Genomic DNA, 19588 nt, shown 5'->3' with positions numbered 1-19588 from the left:
AGTGAACTGTCTTGGGATATTTTAAAAACTGACAAGCATAAAAGCTTTCCCGACAGTTATTATATAGCTAAAGTTTATTCTTAAAACTTAGTATCTGGTGAGAAGTACACGTTTTCTCATAGTCATTATATTTAATAAATCACTCTCAAGCCTGTATTCTCTGATGAGCTTTGGTTTAAGGTTTTCACACATGCGTATCGGCTTTTAAGGAGTCCTCTTCAGTATGAATTTTATGATGATTCGTGAGGGATGACCTCTGGCTAAAGAGTTTCCCACATGCATTACATTCATAGGGTTTCTCTCCAGTATGAATTCTTTGATGTGCAATAAGTGATGAGCTTTGTCTAAAAGTTTTTCCACATGTATTACACTTAAAGGGTTTTTCTCCTGTATGAATCCTCTGATGTTGAATCAGAGCTGCACTTTGGCCAAAAGACATCCCACATTCTACACATCGATATGGTTTCTCTCCAGTATGAATTCTCTGGTGATTACTAAGCGATGAGTTACACCTGAAAGTTTTCCCACACTCATTACATTTATAAGGTCTTTCTCCAGTATGCATTCTCTGATGTTGAATGAGAGCTGAACTCTGTCTGAAGGCTTTTCCACATACTTTACATTTACAGGGTTTCTCTCCGGTATGAATTCGCTCATGAATAATAAGTGTTGAGTGGGAACTTAAGGCTTTACCACATTCATTACAAGTATACAACTTCTCTCCAGTATGAATTATTCGGTGTCTATTAAGTCGTGAAATAGAAGTAAAGCCTTTCCCACATTCATTGCATCGATAGGGCTTTTCTCCAGTGTGAATTCTTTCATGTTGAATAAGAGATGCACTCTGGCTGAAGGCTCTCCCACATTCACTACATTTGAAAGGTTTCTCTCCTGTGTGAATTCTCTGATGATAACGAAGGGATGAGCCAGACTTAAAGGTGTTGCCACATACATTACATAAGTAGGACTTCTTTCTGAGATGAATTTTCTGACTTCCAGAAAGGGATGTGCTGCAACTAGATGCCTTCCTACCTGGATTATATTTATTAGGATTTCCTTGAGCATGGATTTTTTGATGTATAAAAAGCCCAGACCTTCGGCTGAAGGATTTACCACATTCTTTACATCTATAGCATTTCTCCACAGTATGGGTTCTTAGATGCTTACAAAGGGATGCACTATGGCTGAAGGCTTTCCCACATTCTTTACATATATAGGGTTTCTCTCCTGTGTGAGTTCTTTGATGCTGAATCAGAGCAGAACTTTGGCTGAAAGCTTTTAAACATTCTTTACATTTAAATAATTTTTCTCCAGTGTGGTTTTTCTGATGTTTACGAAGGGATGAATTGTGAATGAAGGATTTTTCACATGTACTGCATTTATAGCGTTTCTCTGCTGTTTTGATTTTTGATTGGTTAAGTAAATTTGAATTCTGCTTGAAACTATTTCTTTGTATTTCACATTTTGATGGAGTTTTTTCTCTAGCAAATCTCTGTTGCTTAATGAAGACTGATTTCAGGTAGAAGTTTTGGCCAAATTCAACATTTTTATGGCTTCTATCTACAGTAAGGATTTTTGTATGGGCAACTGAAAATATTTGTAAATTTTCATTTTTGTCCTGCTGTTTCTTTAATTTCTCTTCATATATGCAAGGTCTTTCTGGTATGAAGTTCCAGGGTTCAACCCTTTTCAGTCTTTTCCTCATCTGCTCCTGAAATGAATCCTGAGTTTGAGTTGACTTTGTCATTTTAGGTGTGCTCTTACATCCTGAAAAAAGAAAAAAAGAAAGCAACAGCCCATGATTCATGAGACTGAGACTAAATGTGTAGAAGGGATTAATGATATCTCAGTAAGGGTTTGCTATATGACTAAAAGAGGACAAAATTTTTAAAAACACTATATAAAATAATGGATGACAGCTGAACTGCTAAGTGAACAAATGAATAAGGCAAACTCATTTAAGACAGGTGAATGTGTAAGAGTGACCAAGAGAATGGAGCAGAGGGATTAGAGAAGGAGGAGGCATATGAATTTAGGAAATATAATCTGGTACCCAAAACCTATGATGGTCTCATAAATTACCCCATTCCTGTAATTATTTATACTCCTGAATGTCTTCCCTCCTTTTCCTACATTCCAAACTCCTTTGTATCCCTCAGATTCAGTTCAAATGTTAACTCCTCTGTGTACCTTTTCCTAACTTTGAGTTCCAACAACTCACTCCCCTTATTATAGCACTTACTATAGTACATTAAATGCATATAAGTAAGGAATAATATACATCTAGAGATGCTGAGAAAATGTTCAACAAAATTCAGCACCACAGACAATAAAAACACTCAAGCAAAAATGAACTGAGGGATACTTCCTCAATATGATAAAATACATAGACCTTTGTCCTAAAGCTAGTACCTACTAAATACACTAGAGGTATTTCTGCAATGCTCAAGAACAAGGCAAAGACACCCATTATTTTCCCTACAATTTAACACTGTACTAGACATATTAACCAATGCAATCAGGCAATATAAATCAATTATATATGAGTAAAGAGAAAGTAAAACTACCTTTACTTGCAGATAATATAATACTAAAAAGTCCAGAGAATGGATCAAGACCATCCTGGCCAACATAATGAAACCCCATCTCTACTAAAAATACAAAAATTATCTGGGCATTGTGGCACACACCTGTAATCCTAGCTACTCGGGAGGCAGAGGCAGGAGAATTGTTTGAACCTGGGAGGTGGAGGCTGCAGTGAGCCGAGATCGTGCCTGGGTGACAGAGCGAGACTCCATCTCAAAAAAACAGTCCAGCGAATGAATGATAAAACTCGCTCAGTGAAGTAGCTGGATATAAAATTGACACATTAAAATCAATAGCCTTAACTTATACTAAGAATCAGAGTAGTAAATTTATAAGTAATACGAAAAACCTATACAAGGGAAATTTTATACCAGTCTTGAATGACATATCTGATGAATGACATTAAAGTACATCTGAACACATAATCACCTCTCCTATTCTTGGATGTAATAACATTATAAAAATGTCACTGCATTAAGACAAGATATAGATAAGGATTTCTCAACCTCAGATGACATTTTGGGCTAATTTTTTAGCTGTGTGGATAGTGTGGGCTGCCCTGAGCATTGTGGAATGTTTAGCAACATACTTGATCTCCACCCAACAGAAATCAGTAGCACCTGCCCCTCACAATTCCTCCCTCCAGGACTGCGACAAGCAAAAATCTTTCAAGACATTGACAAATGACAAAATCAGTCCTAGTAGATAATCATTGGAACAGATGAAACAGAAATGATCATGAACTGGCACCTGGTAGATAATCACTGGAACAGATGAAACAGAAATGATCATGAATTGGCCGGGTGTGGTGGCTCACACCTGTAATCCCAGCACTTTGGGAGGCTGAGGCAGGTGGATTACCTGAGGTCAGGACTTTGAGACCTGCCTGGAAAACATGGCGAAACCCCATCTATACTAAAAATAACAAAAATTAGCTGGGTGTGGTGGCGGGCGCCTGTAATGCTAACAACTCAGGAGGCTGAGGCAGGAAAATCACTTGAACCTAGTGGGCAGAGGTTGCAGTGAGCCAAGATCATGCCATTGCACTCCAGCCTGGGTAACAAGAGCAAAACTGCATCTCAAAAAAAAAAAAAAAAAAAAAAATTGACCATGAGTTGACAACTGCTGAAATTGGGTGATGGGCTAGGTACAGTGGCTTCTCCCTGTAATCCCAGCAATTTGGGAGGCCAAGGAGAGCCCACGAGTTCGAGATCAGCCTGCGCAATACAGTAGCATCCCACCTCTAAAACAAACAAACAAGCAAAATAAATTAGCTGGGCATAGTGGCACTCGTCTGCAGTCCTAGCTACACAAAAGGCTGACACAGGAGGATCACTTGAGCCCAGGAGGCTACAATAAGCCATGATTATGTAATTCCATCCAGCCTGGGTGACAAAGTCAGAGACCCTATCTTTAAAAAAAAAAAAAAGAGAAAAGAAAAAGAAAAAGAGGCCGGGTGCGGTGGCTCACACCTGTAATCCCAAAACTTTGGGAGGCCGAGGCAGGCAGATCATGAGGTCAAGAGATCGAGGCCATCCTGACCAACATAGTGAAACCCCGTCTCTACTGAAAATACAAAAATTAGCTGGGTGCGGTGGCATGCCCCTGTAGTCCCAGCTATTCAAGAGGCTGAGGCAGGAGAATCGCTTGAACCCAAGAGGCAGAGGTTGCAGTGAGCCAAGATTGCTCCACTGCACTCAAGCCTGGCAAGAGAGTGAGACTCTTAAAAAAAAAAAAAGGAAAAGAAAAGAAAAGAAAAAAAAGAAAAGAAAGAAATTGGATGATGAATACATGGGAAGTCATATTATATTATTCTACTTTATGACGGAGTCTCGCTTTGTCGCCCAGGCTGGAGTACAGTGGTGTGATCTCACCTCACTGCAACCTCCACCTCCCAGGTTCACGCCATCCTCTCACCTCAGCCTCCCTAGTAGCTGGGACTACAAGCACCCACCACTATGCCCGGCTAATTTTGTTTCTGTATTTTTAGTAGAGATGGGGTTTCACCATGTTAGCCAGGATGGTCTCAATCTCCTGACCTCGTGATCCACCCGCCTTGGCCTCCCGAAGTGCTGGGATTACAGGCGTGAGCCACCACGCCCAGCCTATTCTACTTTCATATATGCTCGAACTTTTCTACAACAAAACTAAAAATGAAGTTTTCTTCCACTTTCTGTCCTTCCTTGTAACAGGAGTGAGTGGGTTAATCTTTTTCCTTTTATAGCCCATACCTACTAAGAAAGATGTAATTTTAAAACTCTGGTTTCTGGGCCGGGCATGGCAGCTCATGCCTGTAATCCTAGCACTTTGGGAGGCCGATGCGGATGGATCATGGGAGGTCAGGAGTTCAAGGCCATCCGGATCAACATGTTGAAACCCTGTCTCTTCTAAAACACAAAAATTAGCCGGGCATGATGGCGGATGCCTGTAATCCCAGCTACTTGGGAGGCTGAGACAGGAGAATGGCTTGAACCTGGGAAATGGTGATTGCAGTGAGCCAAGATTGGGCCACCGCACTCCAGCCTGGGCAGGTGAGCAAGATTCTGTCTCAAAAAAAATACAGAAACAACAACAACAACAACAACAACAACAACAACAAAACCTCTTGTTTCTGCAAAGAAATCAGCACACAGGCTGGGCACAGCGGCTCCCATCTGTAATCCTAGCACTTTGTGAGGCCAAGGCAGGCAGATCTCTTAAGGTCAGAAGTTTGAGACCAGCCTAGCCAACATGGTGAAACCCCATCTCTACTAAACACAAAAATTAGTTGTGTGTGGTGGCACACGCCTGTAATCCCAGCTACTCGGGAGGCTGAGAGGAAGAATCACTTGAACCTGGGAAGCAGAGGCTGAAATGAGCCGAGATGGCACCACTGCACTCCAGCCTGGGCAACAGAGCGAGACTCCAGCTCAAAAAAAAAAAGCAGCACACACAGACAAGGTCCTAAAATATACATACTTTAAAAACATACTTTCAGCTGGGTGTAGTGGCTCACACCCATAATCTCAGCACTTTGGGAGGCCAAGGCAAGTGCATCATTTGAGGTCAGGAGTTCGAGACCAGCCTGACCAATATGGTGAAACCCCATCTCTACTAAAAATACAAAATTAGCCAGGTGTGGTAGTGCATGCCTGTAATCCCAGCTACTTGGGAGGCTAAGGCAGGAGAATCACTTGAACCCAAGAAGCAGAGGTTGCAGTGAGCCAAGATTGTGCCTCCCGCCTGGGTAACAGGAGCAAAACTCCATCTCAAAAACAAACAAACAAACAACAAAAAAAAAACTTCCAAGTGGAAAATGTAAATATTTATCAAATGACAAAATGTATGTTTCTTCCTTTCCAGAGCAGGAGTGGAAGTTTATTTTAAAAGGCTTTAGAACAGAAAAGAAAGGCAAGTATGCTTGGAAGAGACCTAAATGGGCACTGAGGTTAAGTGCCATAAAATGTACATTTAAAGAGTCAATATCAAAGCCTTCTGGGCAGCTGAAGATAATGATGGATGTGTGACAAGCAACCTATCCAAATCTCTTCCCCAAATGATAAGAATTAACTTCACAACCGTGACTTTCACGCAAGACCTCATCCTCAGCATGCTACCCAGTAGACACCAGTAGCACCCCCATCAAACTCCAGATGGTGGCACACAACATACATACTTGAAGACAGAAAATGCCAAAAGGGCAAAATAAATGTAAGGTAAAAGAAAAAGTGGATGTCAGGGAAGATGGTAGAGTAGGAAGCACCAAGGTTCTATCTACCCACCTGGACAACTGAGCTGTCAGAATCTGTCTGATACAACTATTTTGAAACTCTGGAAACTATTTGAAGGCTTGTAAGCTTCTAGGGGAAGGCCTGGCCAGTTGAGTGAAATTAATTTCAGTTGGCAGCAGCTACCCATCTCCAATCTCTAAATCTCCTGGCTTCAAGCCGTACTAGCATCCCTAGATTGGCCTTTGGTGGCCAAAGTGGCAATAAAGACCTTGTTCTCCAATAACGGGGATCTGGGTTCTGACTGCAAATTACTGCTTTAAGTCACGGAGGTGCAGACACAAATCCAGGCTGCCATTTTTGCAATCCCCACTGACCTGATGTGGCTTCCAGAGGATTTAAGGAACAGTACCTACTTTTTTCCTCTTCTGTTCCCCTTTTTCTGCTTTGGGGAATCAGACATTTAAGGATAAGGACATTTGGCATGGTGGCTCACACCTGTAACCCCAGCACTTTGGAGGGCCGAGGTGGGCGGATCACTTGAGGTCAGGAGTTCGAGACCAGCCTGGCCAACATGCAGAAATCTCGTCTCTACTAAAAACATAAAAATTAGCCAGGTGTGGTGACAGGTCCCTGTAATCCCAGCTACTCAGGAGGCTGAGGCAGAAGAATCGCTTAAACCCCAAAGGTGGAGGCTGCAGTGAGCTGAGATCGCGCCCTTGCACTCCAGCCTGGGCAACAGAGCAAGACTCCATCTCAAAAACAAAACAAAACAAAACAAAAAGCAACTGCACACATGGGGAATGTAGAAAGTCACTGCACAAGGCCAGGGAAGACGTGGGCTCAGAAAAAAATATGAGAAGACCTACAGTTGATACTTCAGGCTAATTCCTGGACTAGTGCCACCCTATAGCAACAAGAAAACAAAAACCAAACCAAACCAAACCCAGCAAATCTTATGGAAGTGCGAAGATCTGATCCTGAGTTACAACATTGTAAGACAAAAAAAAAAAAAGGCATAAAAAAATAGGAAAGTATGGTTCAGTCAACAGAACAAAATAAACAGAAAACACCTGTGGAGAAGACCAGATGGTGGCACGCGACACAAAGACAACTCTCATGAAGATGCTCAGAGCTAGAGGGAAACATGAATGACTCACGGACATGATGAACAAATCCAACTATCAATACAAAGAAAACAACAAGAAACCAAGAGGAAATTCTAGGATTTCAAAGTATAACAACCGAAATGAAAATTTCACTAGGGAAATTCAAAAGGTTTAAGCAGGCCATAGGGAAAATCAACAAACTTTAAGATAGGACAATTAAAATTACTTGAGTCTAAGGAAGAAAAAGAAGAAAATATTTGAAAAGTTGACAGAACTTAAGGGCCATGTAGGATGCCATCAAGCAGGCCGAAATATGCATCGTCCTGGGACCCTAACATGACCACAGCAGCCCTGCCTAGGCTCCGGGCCAGTAGCACTCTGTACTTCCCCAGGTCAGAGCTCCCAAAGGGAGAGGCAGGCTGCTACTTCTGCTGTGCCACAGCCCTCGCTGCTGTTGCCCTCAGGCTCTGGAGGGTGCACAGTGATTGGGGACTGGAACAGAACTCCAAGAAGAACACAGCCTCCCCACAAAAAGTGGCCAGACTGCTTCCCACACGGGTCTCCATTTCCACTTCTCCTCACTGGACAGGGCCCCCCCTGACCTGGGACTCCAGCACAACCATCAAGCCTGCCTGAATGCTTCAGTTGGAGGTGGCTCTGCCTTTCTCTGAGGAGGAAATGTGAGAACCCACAGCCCCTCCACCACTGTAGCTGAAATGGTACCACTATCCACCCTTGGCTTGGGGAAGGAACCCAGGGCCCGGTCGCTACGCTGGTACCTCTGGTACACCACAGCCACCACATGGAGACGAGCCCAGTCTCTCTACCTTGTGAGCTCCCATACCCAACTCCTCACCAGGCAGGGACCCTGGCTTTGGACAGCAGAACAGCCATCCCTCCCCTGGCTGAGTACTCCCACTGGTAGCGGCTCTGTGCTTCCCTGAGGAAGGGCTCCCAGAGGCAACTGATAGCCCCTATGCCACTGCCACAGCGGCAGTCCTGCACCTGCTGCCCTCGGTCTGGGGAAGAAAGAGTGAAGCCTTCACTTGCGCTTCCAGCATGCCACATTCACCATACGGACGGAAGCTCGGTCTCCTCTCCCTGTGAGCACTAATCCCTGACTCTTCACCAGGCAGATCCCCCACCTCAGGCCGGCAGTGCAGCCACCTCACCCCTCGGCTGAAGATTCCCAGTAGCAGTGGCTCCATGTTTCTGAGGTGGAACTGACAGAGGCAATCGGAAGTCCCTCTGTCGCTGCCACTGCAGTGCTATTGCCCTTGCTACCCTTGGACTGGGGAAGGAACAGAAACCTTGAGTACTTCAGCTGTGCCTCCAGGAAGCTGCCGCTGCCATAAGCAGCAGTCCGTCTGTCTCGCTGGTGACCTCCCTTCCCCTACCAGCTCCTCCTGCTCCTCCCCAGGCAGGGCCTCCCTCCCCATCTTGGGCACCGGGCAGCCACCCACCCTGGGCCAACTGCACTGATGGACAGTGGTTCTGCATCTCTTTAGGGTAGAGAGGCCCACAGACAAGTGAAAGGCTCTCTGTCACAACCACCGCCAACCAAGTCCCTTCCCCTGTTGCCTCCAAGCTAGGGAGGGAACATAAACCAAGATCACCTCAGAGCTGTGGTGGGCAGCCTGGCAGTGCCAAGCTGAGATGTGCAGCCAGCACTCAAGTGGGAGAGGAGCCCACATTTTCAGAGCACTGAGGGACCTATAATCCCAGCATTTTGGGAGGCTGACATGGGAGGACTGCTTGAGGCCAAGAGTTCAAAAACAGCCTGGGCAGCATAGCAAGACCTCCATCTCTACAAACACAAGTAAAATGAAACAGGGCTACAGAGCATGGTGGCCACATTTCCATCTTGTAAGCAGTCACTTTTTAAAACCATTCCAGGCCATGTCATAAGGGCTGCTGCTAAGCCCCACAGCATTGTGTGCAAATGAGGAAAAGACAACCCTCCCTGCATGCAGTCGCAGCTCCGGCAAACCTTGCTGAGCAACCCCTCCGCTCACCACCCCGCACAATTCAGCCTACCCAAGATGGCTTCTCGCAGGAAGGAAACAAAGCAGGCCGGGTGTGGTGGCTCACACCTGTAATCCCAGCCCTTTGGGAGGCTGAGGCGGACAGATCACTTTGGGTCAGTTCGAGACCAGCCTGACCAACATGGCAAAACCCGGTCTCTACTAAAAAAAAGCCAGAAATTAGCCCGGCATGGTGGTGTGCGCCTGTAATCCCAGCTACTTGAGAGACTGAAGCACAAGAATCGCTTGAACCTGGGAGGAGGGCACTGCAGTGAGCTGAGATCACGCCAATGCACTCCAGCCTGGGCCACAGAGCAAGAGTCCAGCTCAAAAGAAAGTAACTTTGTACAAGTACATTTTGAGGCCACTGGAGGTTCCAGAGAATCCGATCACTGGGAGCACAAGTTTTTCCATCACTGGCTGTTCAAAGGGTAGGTTTTTGTCTAAAATATTTTCTTTCTATTTTAAAGTTACATAAACACAGACAGGGTCTATGTTACCGAGGTTGGTCTCGAAACTCCTGGGCTCAAGTGATCCTCCCACCTCGGCCTCCCAAAGTGCTGGATTTACAGGCATGAGCCACCACACCCAGCCTACAGGTTGAGTTTTTGGTTCGAGCTAGAGTTAATAATCTGAGATAATTCCAGGAACATCCCAGTCCTTCAACCACGCTCTCAATGAAGTGAGCTCTCATGGGAAAAGGAAGCTGTCCTGAGGCAATCTTAGTCCAGGCATACAGGAGCCCCACCAGGGGTGCAGCAGAGATGCAAGCACATGTCAGCACCCTAGGAATGCCATCTGACTTCCATCTGACAAGAGGAACCGGGCAGAAAACAGCTCTGACGTCCTTCCTTACTCAATAAACTGCTCATGGTTTTCCCGCAGGGCCATCCTCCCGAATCTGAAAAGGGACTGACTGACAACACTACCAGGTGCCCGGCATCCCTCTGGACAGCTCTGGACTCCAGTCATATTTTCAGTCTGTTAATACTTCTCTCTAGAGGAAAGACTTACTCAGCCATCAGATGCTCCCCAGTTAAGGGAGAAAGGAACAATTCTTTCTTCTCTTCCTCATCTTCCACACCAGATTCAGCCCACACATAATGGCCAGACTGATGCCCCTCTTAAATCTTACCTGGTTCCCTGCTGCTTGCATTCTGCTTACCTTGTGGTGGCCTCTGGCAGTTCATTAAATTTTAATTTAATAAAAAATTAAATAATAAATTAATTTAATAAAAATTAATTTAATAAAAAATTAGTGTATTTCTATCAAAGGAGATGAAAAACACAAGTGTGGTTCCCCTATTAAAAAAAAAAAGTTCAAGCTATCATCACGAGGAAGCTCTCCCCAGCACAGGGCCATGGGGACCAAAGCTGCCCTGCAGCTCCTCACTGTAACTTATTTTTCTTCACAGTTGCCCCAAACTGGAAACAAATGTCACACAACACAAATGTCCTTCCACGAGTGCGTAAACTGTGGTACATCTGTGCGATGGAATTCTAGTCAAGAGCAAAAAGGAATGAAATTTTGATATTTGTAACAACTAGGAAAAATCTTTTATTATTATCATTATTATTTTTTTTTGAGACGGAATCTCGCTCTGTCGCCCAGGCTGGAGTGCAGTGGCACGATCTCGGCTCACTACAAGCTCCGCCTCCTGGGTTCACGCCATTCTCCTGCCTCAGCCTCCCGTGTAGCTGGTACTACAGGCGCCCACCACCGCGCCCAGCTAATTTTTTTTGTATTTTTAGTAGAGACGGGGTTTCACCATGTTAGCCAGGATGGTCTTGATCTCCTGACCTTGTGATCCAACCGCCTCAGCCTCCCAAAGTGCTGGGATCACAGGCATGAGCCACTGTGCCCGGCCATGAACCCCATTCGTTAGGCCTGGGGCAATTCTTCAGTCCTTTGATCCCAGGTCCTTCCTCAGGGAAGCCTTTGCTGGCGCCAACTGCCTGCTCTGCACTCTCAAAGCACCAAGTGTCTTTCCCACGTGGTCCTCACTGGAACGTGTCCTTCTGTGCCTTGTGTGCAATGAGTGTGTTCACCTTGTCCCCCACTAGATCGTGCACTCCAGAAGCGCAAGACCTGCATCCCTTTTTCTGCCCAGTGCTATACAAGGGACAACAAAGCTGTGGGCGAGGGTTCAACCTCGATCCCCCAGAGCCAGAGTACCCCCAGCTCAACCGCTCTCAGTCCCCCAACCGCTCTCAGTCCCCCAACCGCGCTCAGTCCCCCACTGCCACAATGGCCCCTCCCCATTTCTCTCCTCTGATTACTTCTCGGGCTCTGTCAGATTCCTCCTGCTTAAGCACCTCACAAATGCTGTTTCCTGAAATTCGGGCCTCCACCCGGCCAGCTCCAGGTTTCCAATGCCCCTGTCACGCTGATGGCTCCCTGACCTCTCGAGTCTTGGCCCTGTCACTGACACACCTGCCCACCAGCGATCTCCACCCGACTACTTCACTCACATCTCACGTGAGATCCATCACACACACACCTGCTCCTGTGCCCTGATCACGTGGGCACCTCCTCCTCCCCCCTCACAAACTCACGGCAAGTGCCGTCATCCAGACCCTCCCACCTCCTGCCTCCCTCCATGACTGCAATGACTCTGCAAGGCTTCCCGCCTCTAGTTTTGCCTCACTTTCAATCACAATACTCCCAAAGTGACCATCTGTATTAAGTTCGAATCACATAGCAACGTCATGAATATGTTCTCTTTGTGAAAATTTAAAACATTACATGTAAATAACATCTCCTTTCATGGACCCATTCTCAATCCTATTCCAAGTGTCACTAATGTCACCAGCTGTGTCATCCTAACCTTTCTCTCTGGGCTTACGTGCACATGACACATACACATAATTTTCATTAAACATAGATGGTGGTGTCCTAACAATGCTCTGTAACTTGCTGGGAGCTCTGTCCACGTCCCTGGACTCTTGTTTTCACAGTGGTGATGCTCGCCAGAATAAGGACACGCCGCAGGTCCCTTAGCTGTTCTTACACTGATGGAGACTCAACTGTTTCTAATTCAGACCAACTTCTCTAAGATACCAAGAACCATACGATTCCCTGCCCAAATCCTTCAATTATTTCCAGTGCTCCATGGGACAGTTTCCACCTCTTAGAACTGTGCCAAAGCTCTTACCACGCGGCCCTTCCCCAGCTTTCTATTTCCTTCCTCACCTCCTCCTTTCCCAAATACACACTGAGCTTCAGCCAGAGTGATTATTTGAAATTCCTGAAACATACTATGTTTGCTGACTGAATACATGAAAATACAGCCCCATTCTAAAACAACAGGAAAGAATAAGAAAAGAGATTCTGAGAGATTCACAGGGAAGTGATTACAAGGGAGTAATCATAGTGGGCTTCCCCTTCCCCACCCCTTCTTGAGGTTTAAGAATCCTCAAAGGAGTTTCCCGACCAACACTCCTACCTCCTCTCATTAACCAGACCGCTGTCTGCGGCGATTCCCGAGCACCTTGGGCCACCCACTTACCCAGAGAGGAGTCGCCAGAACTGTCTTTCTCCACCTTCCAGGGATCTTCTCCTTGCTGCAACAGGGAGATCACTTTTGGTTTGGTAAATGGGAGCCCTGCACGTAGACAAAAAAAAAAGTCTTGGTCTTGGTTTTGACACAACAAAGCATGCCCTGATTACTAGGGTACCGTGGCTTTTCTATAGAAGGAATGTTGCATGTATAGATGTAATTAAAACTTATAAACTGGCATCTATAGAATGATGTATCAAGTAACTTTTTCTATAATGAGGAAACATTGTATGATTCCCTTCTGAAGATGAATTTTACAAGATTCATCTGACTGGAAAAGAGAAGTGGGAAAGGCAACGGTAGGTGGATGAAGAAGGATGAGGTAAGCCCTCTGCTGAGAGATGAGCAAACAAACCACAGAACAATCAAAGCAGGAAAATGCTGCCTGAACTATGAGAGAATTTCTAATGTGAAATTGTGTAGCAGGAAGGGGATAATTTTCAATACCCATCTGCCAATACACAGAACAATTCCATACTTATTAGGAGAAAGAAAGTTTTCAATGTTTATTTATAGAGATTTGATTTGTATAATACCTAAACTCAACTCAAATTTTTCAGTGACCAACCACTTTTATTTAGGGAAGGAGGTGCTGAGCTATCCCAATTTTTGAATTCTGTTTCTACAGGGGAAACTTCCTTACCCAGTGAGACCAGGTTCCTGTAGTTCTCCAGCATCACATCCCGGTACAAGTTTCTCTGAGAAGGAGCCAGCTTTCTCCACTCATCCCGGGTAAAGAGCACGGCCACGTCCTCGAACGTCAGTGACACCTGTAAGGACAAATCGTTCCAGCTCACCCAGGACCCCCCTCACAGAGTGGACGGGATGGCAGTGGGGAAGACAGGCTACCCATGATAACACTTCTGATACTATTCAAGCTTCTGAAGGTTCCAGATCATTCCTTTAATGAACAATTTGCCAGTAACAAATACATACTGAGAGGCACACAGCGAGATTCAGGCCTTGTGCAGCCACTGTAAGAGATGGGTAGAGGGATTACAGCCATTAGTGGGAGACTAAATTAGAATAATCTTTTGTTGGCAATTTGATAATACATAAAAACTTAGAACTATGTATAATCTTTAACTCACCAATTACTTTAAGAAACAGTGCACAAAAATACCAGCACAGGGATACTTATCATGGTGTTAGTAGCAAAAAAAACTGGTAACAACCTAAATACTCACTGACAGAGGCTGGGTTAAATAACTTATGGCACTACCTGTGTGCTGATTCAAGCGTGAAGATAATGATGAAAATCAGAATACCTCTCTTTTAGTGAATGCTTTACATGGGCCAGACACTATATTTAGACACTATATTTAGAGCTTTATATTAATCATTAGCATATACCTTATCTAACCTTCACAATTACCTTATGAAAAAGATAGTTTTTGTTCCATTTTACATCAAAGAAAGCAAAGTCACTGAGAGGCTAAGAAATTTGTTTAAAGTTGGCTGGGTGTGGTGGCTCACGCCTGTAATCCCAGCACTTTGGGAGGCAGAGGTGGGTGGATCACGAGGTCAAGAGATCCAGACCATCCTGGCCAACATGGTGAAACCCCATCTCTACTAAAAATAAAAACATTAGCCAGGCATGGTGGTGTGCACCTGTAATCCTAGCTACTCGGGAGGCTGAGGCAGGAGAATCGCTTGAACCCGGGAGGCAGAGGTTGCAGTGATCCAAGATCATGCCACTGCACTCCAGCCTGGAAAGAGAAAGAGACTCCACCTTAAAAAAAGAAAAAAAAAATTTGTTTAAAGTCACACAGCTGTTCAGTGGTATAGCTGGGATTCCAATCCAGGCAGATATCTTAGGCTCCATTCAAAAGTACTCTAAAACTGCCTCTCAAAATCTACCACATAGTTAATAAATAAATAAGATAACTGCACAATGCACTTAAAATCATATCGGGCTCACATTAAAGGTTCAAATGTTAGCTATTATCACATTAATACAAATAGTAGGCAATCATTAGAGCTGATGGCATAAATTGCTATTTGTTGACATAAAAAGACACCCATGAAAATGTTAAGTACAAAGTACGTTATGTATCACAGTTTCGAGTTTGTCCTCATTCAAAAAAATGTTTCTGGCCGGGTGTGGTGGCTCATGCCTGTAATCCTAGCACTTTGGGAGGCCGAAGTGGGTGAATTGCCTGAGCTCAGGAGTTCGAGACCAGCCTGGGCAACACGGTGAAACCCTGTCTCTACCAAAATACAAAAAATTAGCCGGGTGTGGTGGCAGGCGCCTGTAATCCCAGCTACTCGGGAGGTTGAGGCAGGAGAATTGCTTGAACCCAGAAGACAGAACTTGCAGTGAGCCTAGACTGCGCCACTGCACTCCAGCCTGGGTGACAGAGTGAGACTCCCTCTCCAAAAAAAAAAAAAAAATTCTATATACATAGAAAATTATTGAGACATGCAATAAACTGAATGACAGTGATTATCTCCAGATGGTGGGGTTAAGGGTGATTTTATTTTCTGCTGTATATATGAAATATGTAGAGCATACAGTCATGTGTCGCATTCGTGACGGAGGTACACTCTGAGAACGCACTGTGAAGCCACTTCATCACTGTGGGAATATAAGAGACAAACCTGGGTGGAACGGCCTCCTACACACCCGGGCTATATATATGGTACAGCCTATTGCTCCTAGGCTGCAAACCTGTGCAGCAGGTTCCCAAACTGAACACTGTAGGGAACGGTAAGCCAACGCTAAGTGTCTGTGTATGTAAATATACTTAAACATAGAAAAGGCATGGTAAACTACAGTATAAAAGAGAAGAAATGGTACACTTGTACAGGGCACTTGCCATGAATGGAGCGTGCAGGACTGGAAGCTGCCTGGCTGAGTGAGCGGTGAGTGAATGTGCAACTTAGGACACTACTGTGCAAGACTGTAGACATTTTAAACACTGTACGCTTAGGCTACACTACATTTACTGTAGACATTTTAAACACTGTATGCTTAGGCTACACTAAATTTATTTTTCAAAAGTTTTCTTTAAAACAAATTATCCTTAGCTTACTGTAACTTTTACTTTCTCAACTTTTTAATTTTTTCAAACTTTGACTCTTTGGTAGTAACACTTATCTTAAACACATTGTCTAGCTGTACAAAAATAATTTCTTTCTTTATATCCTTATTCTACAAGCTTTCTCCTATTTTAAAAGCTTTTATTTTTACTTTAAAAAATTTTTTGTTAAAAACTAGTACATAAATATGCACATCAGTCTAGGTCTACAGACACACCACAGGAAAGACACACCACAGGAACGATTTACTGGGTGGTCCGAGGGATCTCAGAGCCAGATGCACTTGGACTGTGCTCAGGTTACTTAACTTTTCTGAGCCTCAGTTTCCTCACATGTAAAACAAGAATTGTAATTGTCGTGTTACTGTGAGAGTGAAGGAACAAATGTAAAGACCTCAGCTCACTCCCTGGTGTGCTAGACACTCAGTGGACGCTATTATTGTTAGACAAAAATAAAGAATAACGTCTTCTGGGTCCTAAACACATTCTACAGCAGTTTCTATCAACATTCACATGAATATGAATATATTAATATGATAATGTCACTCTGCCTCCACGACCACCACATACTGAGCAGTAACTACTCAGAGACCAGCCCTGATCCACTTTCCATACACCAACTCATGTGATCCCCTCATCTACGCTGGGAGGTGGGCATGGTTGTTATTCCCATTTTATAGGTGAGAAAACTGAGGCACAGAGAGGTGAAGCCCAAGGCCCACAAACAGCAACAGAGGAGATGGGTTAAAACGCTGCCACCCAGCTTGACAGCCCTACTTCCTAACTACCACATCCACTACCTCTGCACTACTGATGTCCCATGAAACCCTTCCTGCGGCTACCTGAGGGGTCTCCTCTCTGTCCTGGGAGCCAAGTGCCCTCTCCAACTCTGTTCACTCTTGTCTCACCTAGAAAAGGTGGCCTCCTCATTCCCACTACACACAACTGAAAACGGTCTACATCAGCTTTCAAGAGAGTGATACAAGCAAAGAATATGATTCACAAAGTTGAGAGAGAAGAAACTAAAAACCACGCACTGGAGAAGCCTGGGGCAAGGGCGGTGTTACGAGGATTCTCAGGGGTGAAAAGAAAAAGTATTTCTGCAAAGGCTAGGAAAGGAGACAAGGCTGAGTGAAGGAGGCAGGGATTTTTCCCAGGTGTGCACGTCTGTTCTGTCCCCAGTGATACAGAGACTTGTGGTATCTTACTTGTCAAATTAGTCACGCAATGGATTGAAATTTAGTGAACAAAATGTGTTAATTAAAAAAGAACCACTAGACATGGACGGGGAGGGCGGGAGGTCCTCCCTACAGAATCCACCACTCATGACGGCGGACCAGCGCCTCCAAGGGAAAAGGACTTGGGCTCCATCCTGGCTGAAGATGGTCCCGGAGAAGAACCTCAGTCAGTGGGGAAAATCCACCCACGAGGATCTGGAAGGACAATGAGCTCACCTGCGGCCTCGCTTCCCGCCGCCCCGCAGCCATGTCCTTCCGGGCTCTCCCCTGAGGACGGTGCAGTCTCCAGCAGGCAGATCTGAGAAGGAAAAGGGAGCCGGGAAGAAGCCCCTTATGCTTTCCAGCCCCGGAACCCGCAGCTCTGACACCCCGACTCCCGCCGAGAAAGACCCCGGGCGCCCGCACAGGGAGTCGGAGGAGCCGGGAGCCCGCGGACCGGAGCAGCGCCGGCCGCCGTCCAGGCCCAGGTCTCACGGGCTTGGGGCTCACGGAGGACACGCCGGACCCGCAGCGGCAGCACGACCCGCCGAGCCCGCCAGGGCCAGGGCTGCCCCGCGCCGCTGCGTCCCTCGGCGCCAGCTGGCACTACCAGCACCCGCCGCACCGCTCGAGAAACTGAGGCAGCGCCGGGGCACCTGCTCCGTTCACGCCCCTGCGAGGCCGGCCGGGACTCCCACAGCCACGGCCCCGGGGACGACTTCCCTCCGCCTCACGCCTTTCCCAGCCGGTTCCTCTCTCTCCCGCCAAGGAATCCTCTCCCGACTGCACGGAAAGCGGCTTTGAAGAGGAAAGCGCTGCGTGTCCGGAGGCGGGAAGGGCGGCCGTCCTGGGGACGGACTCAGAAACCGGGGCCGGCTGCCTCCGCCCTGCGCTCGGGGTCCCGGCGCCCCGAGCCCCGAGTCCGCGAGGCCCCCACGGCGGGGCAGGGTGGTCCCGGGAGGAGACGCCGGCCCCTCGTTCACGGCCGGCGGCGGCGAGCCAGAGACAGGAGCATCGGCAGCGGTGCCAAAGCCGCCCGCCAGGGGCGACAATCCAGGTCCCCGCGCGGGGGCCGGGGACAGACGCGGGGGTGCCCACCCGCGCCCACAAAGGCCCTCGGGGCCCCGGCGGCCGCAGGCCCTCAGCCAGCCACGCCGCTCACCTCCCCAGGATCTGGCGTGCCCGGGCCGCGCCTCCCCGGCCGCACTCCGCAGGCGGGAGGCTCCAGAACCGCCCGGCCGGACTCCAGCCTCGTGACCCGGCTCCTCCGACGCCTGGGCGACCTCAGGCCCCGGGCCGCTCACCCGGCGGCGAGAACTCCGGGCGCGCCTGGGACCTAGAGGAGCAGGGCGGCCGCGAAGGCCTCTGGGAAATGGAGTCCACCGGAGGACGCTGGCATCCCGGGAAGTGTAGTTCCACGCTTTTGGGGCGGGGTCGCGCTGAAATGTTAGGCGCCCAGACGCTACCGGAGGGCCCGGGTGAGCTGTAGGATCCCAGGTTCCTGGTTCTTCGGAGGAGAAGGGGAGGTTCCTGGAGGGCAGTAACTTGCAACTCTGTGTCCGTGTGAATTTCAGGATGGCGTGGGCCGCACGAACACAACTGCTACACAATTGGGAAAGGATCATCTCCCGCAAAAGATGTTGACAAAGCTGGATTTCCACATGCAAAAGATGAACCTGTACCTGACCTTATACCATACATAAAAATTAACTCAAAATTGATTAAAAACCTAAATGTGAGACCAAAAATTTTTATAAACTACTAAAGTAAAAGGGAAAACGTAAGGATGTTGGAGATGGCAATGATTTCTTGAATATGTCATCAGAAGCACAGATAACAGCAAAAATAGGCAAATGGGACTACATCAAACTTAAAAACTTTAGCTAATGAAAGGAAACAGGCAATCTACAGAATAGACGAAAATACTTACATAGCATATATCTGATTTGAAATATATCCTGGATTTATATGGAACTTTTACAACTCAACAACAAAACCAAAACCTGATTTTAAAATGGACAAACGACTTGAATAGGCAATTCTCCAATGAAGATATGCAAATGAGCAACGAGCAGCAAGCATATAAAAAGATGGTAAACATCTCTAGGTATAAGGGAAATATAAACCCAAACTCAAGAAATCACCGCACCCCCATTAGGATGGCCACTATCAAAAGAATGTAAATTGGTACAATCATTACAGAAAACGGTATAGAGGTTCCTCAAAAAATTATAACTAGAGCTACGTTAGGATACACCAATCCCACTTCTGGCTATAGATCCGGAGGAAATGAAACTCCACAGGATGCCTGCACTCCCGTAGCTGCAATATTATTCACCATGGC

The 19588-nt window shown here is 46.4% G+C and overlaps 1 protein-coding gene across 2 annotated transcripts; it reads right to left on the bottom strand.

Annotated features, from left to right (window-relative positions):
- Nucleotides 1–45: 45 nt before the first annotated feature.
- Nucleotides 46–18601, bottom strand: ZNF354B (zinc finger protein 354B). 2 transcript variants are annotated; one of them, XM_025388397.1, is made up of 5 exons: nucleotides 18407–18601; nucleotides 17482–17563; nucleotides 13630–13756; nucleotides 12936–13031; nucleotides 46–1767 (listed from the first exon to the last, which is right to left on the bottom strand). In XM_025388397.1, exons 2-5 carry the CDS (start codon nucleotides 17512–17514, stop codon nucleotides 185–187), a joined length of 1839 nt encoding a protein of 612 aa, XP_025244182.1. In that variant the 5' UTR covers nucleotides 17515–17563; nucleotides 18407–18601; the 3' UTR covers nucleotides 46–184. The 2 variants fall into 2 exon arrangements, with proteins under 2 accessions (XP_025244182.1, XP_025244183.1); XM_025388398.1 differs by lacking the exon at nucleotides 18407–18601 and having other exon boundaries at nucleotides 17482–17825.
- Between the last annotated feature and the right edge of the window lie 987 nt (nucleotides 18602–19588).

This window comes from Theropithecus gelada, chromosome 6 (genome assembly GCF_003255815.1).
Source record: "Theropithecus gelada isolate Dixy chromosome 6, Tgel_1.0, whole genome shotgun sequence".
NCBI lineage: Eukaryota > Metazoa > Chordata > Mammalia > Primates > Cercopithecidae > Theropithecus > Theropithecus gelada.
Note: the sequence above shows the minus strand (reverse complement) of the source record. Positions and strands in the feature narration are given on the sequence as shown.

Bases quoted from the DNA above. Each gene is read 5' to 3' on its own strand.
- ZNF354B (XM_025388397.1), bottom strand. From the start codon at position 17,514: ATGGCTGCGGGGCGGCGGGAAGCGAGGCCGCAG. The intron at 13,757-17,481 runs GTGAGCTCATTG...TTGTCCTTACAG, and splicing joins GGCGGGAAGCGAGGCCGCAG to GTGTCACTGACGTTCGAGGA. The intron at 13,032-13,629 runs GTAAGGAAGTTT...GTCTACGTGCAG, and splicing joins CAGGAACCTGGTCTCACTGG to GGCTCCCATTTACCAAACCA.